General features: G+C 51.5%; 1 protein-coding gene and 1 pseudogene across 1 annotated transcript; one reads left to right on the plus strand and one right to left on the minus strand.

The window, feature by feature from the left end:
• Positions 1 to 608: 608 nt before the first annotated feature.
• On the plus strand, positions 609 to 7,065 carry LOC119318713 (inactive leucine-rich repeat receptor-like serine/threonine-protein kinase At1g60630). The gene is made up of 2 exons (XM_037593304.1): positions 609 to 2,382; positions 6,187 to 7,065. Exons 1-2 carry the CDS (start codon positions 954 to 956, stop codon positions 6,849 to 6,851), a joined length of 2,094 nt encoding a protein of 697 aa, XP_037449201.1. The 5' UTR covers positions 609 to 953; the 3' UTR covers positions 6,852 to 7,065.
• Positions 7,066 to 8,329: 1,264 nt separating this feature from the next.
• Positions 8,330 to 9,855, minus strand: LOC119318714 (annotated as a pseudogene).
• Positions 9,856 to 11,216: the final 1,361 nt, after the last annotated feature.

Consider the following 11,216-nt stretch of genomic DNA (forward strand, 5'->3'; position numbering starts at 1 on the left):
AGACATGAAAATGATAGTGTATTTTTGAAACTAGCTGGACGGGCCCGTGGAGGAACTGGAGGGTGAAATGGGGAAAAATAAACAACGGGAGTGCGCTTCTTCTTCCTCCTCCTTTCCGATCTGCTGTGGCGGAGGAGCGGAGGCCGGGCAGCACTCAATGGACCTCACACACACACACAGCTAGAGTCAGTCACGGGCGCGCACACACAAATAGTACAAATGGTAGGTAGATTTGGATTTGGATTTGGATTTGGATTAAGGGCGCGCATGCATTGCGGTGCCAACGAATTCAATTACTACTAACAGTTTGTTATCGAGATGATGATCCCCAAAGAGATTAAGCCTGGAAGGAATGGATGAACAGTATGCGGCTGCAGGAAAGAGGATCCATGGTTGGCACGCGAGCACGAGGCAGCAGCATCCATGGATACAGATTCCTCCCTGCAGCAAAGAAGAAAGAAAGGAAGGGGAGGAATCTGTATCCATGGAGACAGTCAGTGATTATACTGTTAGTAGTAAAATGGGCGTGGGTCAGGCTTTCCACAGCCACGCCATTGACCCACTTACTATTACTACTACTGACTGACAATTGATAGTGGTGGGTGGGTGCTGCCTCTGTTTATGTTTACCAACACCAGGTCCCAAGGTTAATCATCCACCTCCGTCAGAGTCAGAGAGCATGTGGTTAATTAGTGAGCAGAGCAGTCTTTCTTCCTCCTCTCCGGCAAGCCGCATTTAGTTAAGCAGCAGCAGCAGCTCATGCTCTTTTCTTTTCCTTTCCGGAGAGATCCAAGCCAAGGCAGCAGCTCATGCTCTTCCTCCCTCTCCTGCCTTGTCCGTTTCTCTTCTTTTACAGCTAGGAGCTAGCTCACTGCTCCCTCAGCTCATTAATGCCGCCCACCCGCCATTGCTGACCTCCCCTCCCCTTCCTTCACTCCACACTCCACCGCACCATGAAGCCCCCCGGATCCCTCTCGCCGCGCCACCACCTGCTGCCCCTCCTCCTCCTCCTCCTCCTGCTCTACCACCTCGCCAGCGCCAGCGGCACCGACGCCGACGCGCTGCTCGCCCTCAAGTCCGCCCTGGACGCCTCCAACCGCCTCACATGGCACGCCTCCACGGCCACCACCCTCTGCACCGCCTGGCCCGGCGTGCGCCAGTGCGACCCCGCCGGCCGCGTCACCAAGCTGGTCCTCGAGAACCTCAACCTCACCGGCCCCCTCACCGCCGCCCTCCTCTCCCCGCTCGCCGAGCTGCGCGTGCTCAGCCTCAAGGCCAACGCGCTCTCCGGCCCCGTCCCCGACGGCCTCGCCGCCGCGCTCCCCAACCTCAAGCTGCTCTACCTCGCGTCCAACGCGCTCTCCGGCCCGCTCCCCGCCAGCCTCGCGCTGCTCCACCGCGCCACCGTCCTCGTGCTCTCCGACAACCGCCTCTCCGGCCGGATCCCGCGGGAGCTGGCCCGCGTGCCGAGGCTCACCTCGCTGCTGCTCGACGGGAACCTGCTGACGGGGCCGCTGCCCGCGCTGCCGCAGAGCACGCTCCGGGCCCTCGACGTCTCCGGCAACCGGCTGTCCGGGCAGATCCCGGGCGTGCTCGCGAGGCGGTTCAACGCGTCGGCGTTCGCGGGCAATGCCGGGCTCTGCGGGGCGCCGCTCGCCGTGCCGTGTGTGGTGGCGGCGGCTCCCGGGCCGATGTCGCTCTCCCCCGCCACGGCCGCGTTCGCGCCGCTCCCTCCCCCCGGCGGGTCCGGCGGCAGCAGCGGACGCCGCAGGAAGGCCGCGATAATCGCCGGGTCGACTGTGGCGGGGGCGGTGGTGCTTGCCCTGCTGGTCGCCGCGGCGGTGACGGCGTCTCGCCGCGGGCGCGGGCGCAACAAGCGCGTGGCCGGGGACGTGGACAAGGGCGGCCATGGCACGCCGGAGGAGCAGGCCGAGGAGGACGCGCAGCAGCAGCACCAGCAGCGCTCGGCGAACGCAGCAGCGCTGCCGCCGGCGACGAACGCGGCGGGCGGGCGCGAGTTCTCGTGGGAGCGGGAGGGGATCGGGAAGCTGGTGTTCTGCGGGGGCGCGGCGGAGGCGTACAGCCTGGAGGAGCTGCTGCGGGCGTCGGCGGAGACGCTGGGGCGCGGGGAGGCCGGGAGCACGTACAAGGCGGTGATGGAGACGGGGTTCATCGTGACGGTGAAGCGGATGCGGTGCGGCGACGCGGGGGGCGCGGGCGGGGTGGGCGGCGGGGCTCTGGAGTTCGGGCGGCGGGCGGAGGAGCTGGGGCGGGTGCGGCACCCCAACGTGGTGGCGCTGCGGGCATACTTCCAGGCCAAGGAGGAGCGGCTGCTGGTGTACGACTACTACCCCAACGGCAGCCTCTTCTCCCTCGTCCACGGTCAGTTGAGTCACTGGGTACACATCGCCATTGCCGTCTTCTTGCTCGTCTTCCATTCTCGCCATTGCCATGCTCTGTTTTGTGTGAAAGAAAGAAACTGTTTTTTCAGCTCAATTCCTTGCTCGTTGCCATGCATCTATCCGTCCATCCATCCATGATAAGGATAAACAAATTATGAACCGCATGAGTAAGTCATTATCAGGGCCAACAATCTGTACTGCTTAGCATTGATTCATGCGAAGTTATGAACACTGAACCGCACGCACATCCTGCCCGTGCCCGTGCCCATGAACCAACCAACCAACAAACAAAACGGGACAAATTTTCTTGCTGTCACTCACGGTCACGGCATTGTGGCATTGAGGGAGCAAATCACGGGGGAAAGCATGGGGCAGTTGCGGATCCAACCATGTCTCACTCTCTCTCTATGTTTTCTTGTTGGGTAGCTGAAGAGCATGCAGCATGGATCTGGCGTGCACTGCTAGTAACTCTCTGGAGTCTGTTGGACTCTTGCATTGCCATGCATTCCGTTGCATTCCATGGCGACCCGGCTTTGTTCCTTGGTGCTAGCTAGAGTAGAGGTAGAGCCGTAGAGGTAGAGTAGATGACAACATTGGCATGCGCAGGGCTCAAGCCTCTGCTTCACCATAAGTGACAAAAAAAGTCCGGCTCTTATGATTTATTCATAAAAATGAATAAACAAGAATTGCGGGACATGTGTACTAGTATTCTTCTCTAGGAGTGGTGCCAAGCCATGTGACATGGATTCATTTCATGGTGCCAGCTGCTTCACTGTTAACTCACTCACGCTCCAAGTCCCACATGACATGAAGTCAAGGAGTAGTACCACCACTATAGTCTATAGGAGCAGCAGTAATTCATGAGACGGTGATGAATGGTTGGTAGACGTAGATTCCACATCACACAAGCCTCATGTTGACGCCAGATCCTCACTACTAGTGTAGATTATTTCTAGATACCACTACAGAAGAAGCTCTATCAGAAGGAAAGGCTCTGGTTAATCTCCTTACATTGCATTGTGCCCTAGTGCATTTTGCTCTGAAACTCAATAACTGCTACCTGGGTAAGATGGGGAAAGAAGAAGAAAATGAGGTGCTCCTGCTAGCTAAGTTATGCAGGCATACCATAGTACAGCACCTCTGTTTCCAAATAGGAACAATGATGCTCGACGTGCTACTATGTATTCCTTTTATTTATTCATATACAAGCTGCTCTGCCGATTTGGTGTTGATAGTAGTAGCAACGATCAACTTCATCAGACAATAATGTGTATGATGTCCTCGCTTACGACGCGCTAAGGTGAGGGTCCAGGAATGACATTGAGGCGGCCTGTACAAATTAGGCACACACATTGATTAGTCAGGGCAGGCAGTCTAGCTACAAGAGGGCAGGCGATTGAGTAGCATCGTGTCCACCTCAACTGAATCCAATGCAATGCACTAGTATCTACTCCCTCCGTTCCTAAATACATAAGTCTTTTTAGAGATTTCAATATGGACTATATACCGATGTATATAGACGTATTTTAGAGTGTAGATTCACTCATTTTGCTTCGTATGTAGTCCATATTGAAATCTCTAAAAGAACTTATAATTAGGAACGGTGAGAGTATTAGCGTCTCCTTTTTTTCATTCATCCGTGCATGCGAATAAGTACCACATGACATGAACACGCCCCCAGGAAGGAAGACGCGCCGTAAGGTAAATCTAGCCAGCCAGTCACAAGATCACCGGACCTGGACGAGATCAATACATAGATAGATGAAGAAAAAACAAGTACTACGAGTAGATCTCACTGAACAAACAAAGAAACTTCTTTTATTCAGAAATACTTCAGTGCACGAGAATGCGGGGAGGTTGCATCATATAATAGAGACCCAACACATGCCCCATCCTGCTGCTCACATGTTGTTACTAAGTGTTGTTAGTTGTTACTACCTCCTGCTGGGTAAATTCTTTCAGGCATTACTGTACTAGTATCCGTTGTTTTTATTCACGCAAGCTGCTGGATTGGTAATAGTAGTAGCAGTGATCAGGTTCAGACAATGCATGTACTGTCCTTGTTCAGGCCGTGAATGAATGATGTTGACGCGGCCTGCCCAAATTAAGCACCCGGGTTGATTATTATGATTAGCTAAGGCAGGCAGTGGAGCCGAGCGAGAGGAGACCAGACGATGGATGAAGGATGAGCAACCCGTCCTGCTTTAGCTTTACCTTTAGCAGCAGCGTGTCCTGAACGCAAGATTCAGACGGATTTACAGGCTGATTTCTTCACTGTTCTCCTGTTGTGTGTTGCCTGAATTCCGTTCCGTTCCATCGCGTTTTACTCCCTCCCTTCCTAAATACTTGTCTTTCTAGTCATTTCAACAAGTGACTACATACAGAGCAAAATGAGTGAATCTACACTCTAAAATATGTCTACATACATCCGTATGTACTAGTCATTTAAAATATCTAGAAAGACAAATAAGTATTTAGGAACCAAGGGAGTAGTATGGATTGATATTCGTGATCCTGCTCCGCCACTTGAAATAACAGCTTCTGCACCTGGTGCCTGCCCTGCCCTGCCTGCCTGGTGTTTACTAGTGTTAGCTGTAGCTCTTAATGTAGTATTCCCTCTGTAATAGTGATCTAAACGCTTTTATATTTTTTTTTCTTTACGGAGGGAGTAGTAGAAGCCTCGAACATGTGTACTGCTAGGAGGAGGAGGCAGCCATGTGGCCTCCTGTCCAGGATCAAGGCCATTACTAGCTGGTCATCTATCTAGCCACTCAATTCTTGCATTGATCCACGAAAACATGTCCCCGGCAAAAGCAAGTCAAGTGGTACTACTCCTACCTACTACTATGACCATCGGAGCTCCCAGCATGTAGTAAATCATTCTAAGTGGCCCGTAGATTCCTTGTCCGAGATGATGCAAGATCCGTTGACAATAGTAATGAAACCTTGCGCCATCGTAAAACAAGAGAATGGCCGAGAGAGAGAGAGAGAGAATCCGGCCAGGGAGCACGTCCCCATGAAGACAGCCACAAGAACACCGGACGAGATGACAAAAAAGAAATCAAAAAAATATTTCTGTTCATTCATATAAAAGAAAGCTTCAGTGCACAAACATGATCATGCATGCATGTGAGTCACCAGGATTGTGTACGGACTTGTTGCAAGAAAAAAGTAGGCCTTTTTGTTCTTGTCCCGGCAACCACACCTGCCTGTTGAAGAAACAAATTCTGCACACATATTACTAGTGATTTTCTTTCTCTCTTGCTTTCACATGCTAGCAGTAGCAGAAATGATCCGGCAGTGCAAGCTAGCAATGGCCAGAATCAAATAATGCATTGTCCTTTTCCACGCAGCTGTCCAAATCTTCTTCCCGAAATTGGCCAAGGCATACAGTCAAATGCCAACATGTCCTGAACCCAAGGCAGTAGATAGAATTTGTTTCTTCAGTAATTGTTAATCACCACTATAGTAGTAATTGTTGCATATCAGAGTGGTCCTTTTTCATCTGCAAATAGTAATTGTTGCCTGCCAAATGCTTGATGACTGGCTGGCTGGCTGGCCTCACACTACACACACAGCTACCTCAGCTCAGCTCAGCTGTGGGTTCTACCCAGTAAATGACTAAATGTTCGTCCATGCTGATGACCATAGCATGGAACTTAACTAGTAGTAATAGACTTTTTTGCAAGCTATGTACTGAACTAGAACAAACAATGTGACCATTCATGTTTTGCGATTTAAATGTGGTATAATGGTTGGAAATGCATGCGTGCGTGCAATGCAGGGTCTCGGCCGTCGAGCAAGGGCAAGCCGCTGCACTGGACCTCCTGCATGAAGATCGCCGAGGACATCGCCGCCGGCCTGCTCCACCTCCACTCCTCAGCCATCGTGCACGGCAACCTCAAGCCCTCCAACGTCCTCCTCGGCCCCGACTTCGAGTCCTGCCTCACCGACTACGGCCTCGTCCCCGCCCTCCACGCCGCCGGCGCCGACGCATCCTCCGCCTCCCTCCTCTACCGCGCTCCCGAGACCCGCTCCTCCTCCTCCTTCACGGCGCCGTCCGACGTCTACAGCTTCGGCGTGCTCCTGCTCGAGCTGCTCACGGGCCGGGCGCCGTTCCCAGACCTCCTGGACCAGCACGGTGGTGCCGACGAGGTGGCCGCCTGGGTGCGCGCCGCGCGCGAGGAGGAGATGTCCACCGAGTCGGGCGGCGAGTCGGCCGCGTCCGGCGCCGCCGGCCCCGCCGAGGAGAAGCTGGGCGCGCTGGTTGGCGTGGCGGCGGCCTGCGTGGCCGCGGACCCCGGCGCACGGCCGGCCACGGTCGAGGCGCTGCGGATGGTGCGCGAGGCGCGTGCCGAGGCCATGTCATCGTCCAACAGCAGCGATCGCTCGCCCGCGCGCTGGTCCGACGCCGTCATCATGGGCGCGCCGGGGCCGCCGACGGACTGACCAGTCCGGCCTGGTTACCATCTCCAGTGATCGAGGGAGCTGGATATATACATTGATTGATTTGGGATGAGATCCTCTCGATCTCCAGTTAAGCTAGCTAGTAGATAGGATTTCATTTGGTTGGTTTGATAAATTGTTGGATTTGTAGATCGCTGGCTCTGAATTGCACCATCGATCGTCATGTAGAAGTTAATTACTACAGTAGTTTGTGTCATCGGATTGAGCCATGGAAGTGGTTACAAAGATGCAAAATCCTCCTCCTCTACGAACACGTCTACATGCCAACGCCTTTGACAAAACACTCGTTTTCCTTTTCTAAAACATGCGACAGTTGAGACGCTCATATACGTACATACACTCATCTCTATGAACAAACACATGCACATTCTACTCATCTCTATTGTACAATACAAGGCGGGGCATGTGACGTGGATTCATGGCGCAACCACTTTATCAGTAATAATTCATGCTGCAAGTCCCTCCCACATGAAGAGGAGTGGTAGGACAACAGGAGCAGTAACAATTCATCATGCAATAGTGGTGGTATGGTAGATCCCACGGCACAGAAAGTTCACGTGGAAGCATGCGGGGCCTGTGAAATGGAAGGAGAGGAAAAACAAGCTACGTGGCAGATTGGTATGCCTGAGCCTCCTCATGCCCCTGCTCACCAATCCAAAAACAGTACTCCCTTCATTCTACAATGTAGTGCTTTCTCTATCCTCGTGCTTCAATTTTGACCGTATATTTAACTATTAAGACCGATTGCGGCGGGAGCAAAATTATATGAGACCAGGTCTCACGGTTAGCAGATGAGACCCGTCCTGATGGATGACACGTGGCATTCATAAATCACAAAGCATCTAATCTCTCTCCCCATGATTTTAAGTGAAGGGTGAGGATGCTTTATGATTTGTGAATACCACGTGTCATCCATCAGGATGGGTCTCGCGTGAGACCTGGTCTCATATAATTCTTTTCCGCCTAGACCTAACCAATCCCATAAAACCAGACGTTCTGTCCACTCGCGCGAGAAAGAAACAAACCTGCTACCAAGCACATACACAGAAGGAATGAGAAACCAGAGAACTCTGGACAAAAAGGAAAGCGAGACATCGAGGCAACAAACAGTAGCAGTTTACGTATTTTCCTTTTGGCATGGCATATATCTAACTAGATGCAATGAAAATTGAGACAAGTTCCCACACATTCAGTTGTTAGCATATATACACTACTTCTCAGATTTTCACTGCATCAGATCATTCTAGCCAGTTGCATAATTCACTAGGATGAGGGACATAACTAAACTGCAGTGGCCAGTTCTCTAGCTAAACTGAAAATCTATATCATAACTGAACTGCAGAATTTCACTGCATCAGGGAATTTATATCTTCACTGAGATGAGGCACAGAACTATACTACTTCAAACAGTTAGCTTCTCCTCGTTGAAAGTTGAAACATTAGCTTCTCCTCGTTGAAAGTACAAGCAGAAACATTAGCTTCTCCTCATTGAAAGTTGAAACAGGGGAGACACTGAACATATGCTACTTTCATTATAGAAAAAAAAGCATAAGTGGTCAAGTACACCTAGTAAAATATTAAACAGGGAGCACAGGTTGGTAAAAACCGGATAACCGAGTTATTCTTCTAGTAAAGCTAGTGCCAACACCACACAAGTTAAAACTTATCAAGTTCAACAAACAAAATAAAGGAGCGCAGGGAGCACTCCTCCGTACCACCGAGTAACATATTCTACCCATGCAGCAACAACCAATCTCTACTACCTGGATCTCAAAGGCAAATTTCAGATGAAGCCGGTGCTGCGGCAAGCTGTACTTGGTTGGCTGGCAGGCACAGATCATTCATTGGCCATCCGAGTAGAACATGCTTGGGTACAGCCAGAGCGGCCGAACTGATGACTGCACTGGTGTGCTTCCAAAGCCTGCAGGTTCAACGCGTGTTGGTCTATCCTGCATGCGATCTGGCCTGCCACACAGCCTATAGATAAACCAAGGTCGAGCTGTACGAGCAAAGTACACGATGTCGCTCCTTCCTCCCCATAGCTCCGGGCTCATGCAAGAAACTGCCGTGCTCTTCGCTTCCGCCCTACAAAGAGTGCCCGCTCGCCCAGCTTCTCCACGGCCACCCGTGTCGCGGGCTCGGTTGACATGTCGAGGCGCTGGAACTCGCCCAAACTGAGAATGAGAAGCATATCACCACAAACCACCAGCCTTCCTTCCACCGGCCTTCCTCCCACAGGCTTGGTTTTTATCTCCTGCAGGCCGTGCTGAGGGGCCAGCTGCAGAGCGTAGGATCTGCCATAGCTATTCGAGACAATGAACTGACCATCCAACTCCACAAAATGGTCTATTACAAACTGACAAGGAAGCTGGAGTTCGGACCAAGAGTCGTTTCCAACAGGCAAATCAAACAGGAAGGACTCGGTACTGACAAGGAGATGCGAGTTGGGTGATGTAAGTGGGGCTGTTAGAATGCCAGTCAAGTGAAGTTTTGAACATTTAGCATGGGATGGGAGACATGGAGTTGAGACATCATCACCGGTGAACGCATCGATGATGCGACAGTATCCCTTGCAGTAGTAGATGAGCTTACCATAGGAGGATCCAATAAATGTCATCTTCTCCACGATATCTTGAGGGATCCAACAGCGAAGTGCGGTGTTTCGGTTGGCTGGATCAACAACCTTACATGGGTATAGCTCATGAGAACCACTGGTATAAGGAAGAAGAGGACCTTGTGCACGAATATGGGTCTGGATGAGGAGAGGTGGTAATTTTGTGAGGAACGTGGATTTTGATGGGTACGAGGAGAAGGCAGAACGCCATGAGGGGCATGTGGTGGCGAAGCCAAGAAGGTCTCGGAAGGAGCCCAGCCGATCAACGATGGAGTGAAGCAAGCCATCTGGGAGGTCAGCCTAACCTTGGGGTCCGAAAAAGGTAGGGCGTCCGGGGAGAGAGACAGCAGGCAGTTTGCTGGGCCTCTGCATGATGTGCTGCTGATGGCAAACTCTGCAAGCAATAAAAGAAATTGTAAGCTACTAGTAAGCAGATTAAGAAATACAAGGCGGTCAGGCGGATAGCATGTCAATCGGAACCATGGGTAAGCAGATGACATTGTGCAGGTGAAACATATATGCCTGTGTATCAAAGAAACTTGCTATGTACTACCAGGAATAAGAAGCATGGATAAATAAACACGTGATACTTCTTCAGATAAATAAACAACCAAAGGAACATGCCATAGACTAAAAACAACAGTTTAATCGGATTACATTTCGGTGGGTCGTCATGTAGTGTTCAGGTTCAGAATAAGCTAATACTAATAGCAAGAGAAACTTGGTTATGGAAATGTGTCCTCCGTTTTATTTTATCTTATTTGAGAAGCACGTCAGAACATTTCGATGCTAGTGTCTGTCTTTCTGCTAGCAGTATACATCTGTACATAGACAAGTGCTGTTCTAGCCCTCTAACCGATTTTTTTTTCGAACCTGGCATGACCCCTTTCCATTGCAAATGAACGGAAATACAAAGTTCCGAGAACAACAGGAGGAAAGGGAAAGAGGTACAGCGAGTTCGAGCACTGCCAGGAAACCCACTGCGTTCGCTCGTCATCGTGACGAACGCCATGGGGCGAAAACCTGACAGCACCATAGTTCAACATCAACACTAAAAGTCTATTACAACCAGGTACCAACACACAAAGGCAAAAGCACGAAAAGCCAGATCTTGACCATACGGCTGCATTAAAATGTTGTTGAGAAGTTTCTCAAAGTGTGTGATTTTCTTTCTTTCTTCCATTCCATTCCATTGCAGGGGAGGGGCGCTCGAATTTGCTCAAAACAAACCAAAACTGAATCCAGGTCAGGTCAGAGTATCCCATCAAAATCTCGATTAGTCCACTCAATCTACTCTACATCTAGCCCTATGATAGTAAAGCACAGTGCATCTTACATCCAACCAAGAAGCGACTCATCCAAAGAAGAAAAAAGGAAACAAAGATATGATGAACCAGCTAGGGTTTCGGCGCAGGGGCGGGAGGGAGGGAGAGCGAGCCTCACGGGTGGGGAGGGGATGCCGATGCCGATGCAGTCGCCGGCTGTCTTCTTCTCCAGCGGTGTCGCCGCCGCTGCCTCGCCGGGAACGGAGAGGATCTGCTCTCTCTGGCTGGGCTATTCCTCTTCTTCTTGGGAGGGAGGGAGAGCGAGCCTCACGAGTAGGGTGGGGTGGGGAAGGAGACGGGGATGCCGATGCCGATGCCGATGCCGATGCGGTCGCCGGCTGTCTTCTTCTCCAGCGGTGTCGCCGCCGACCCGCCGGGAACGGAGAGGATCTGCCCTCTCTGGCTGGG

Source organism: Triticum dicoccoides, chromosome 6A (genome assembly GCF_002162155.2).
Source record: "Triticum dicoccoides isolate Atlit2015 ecotype Zavitan chromosome 6A, WEW_v2.0, whole genome shotgun sequence".
Lineage (NCBI taxonomy): Eukaryota > Viridiplantae > Streptophyta > Magnoliopsida > Poales > Poaceae > Triticum > Triticum dicoccoides.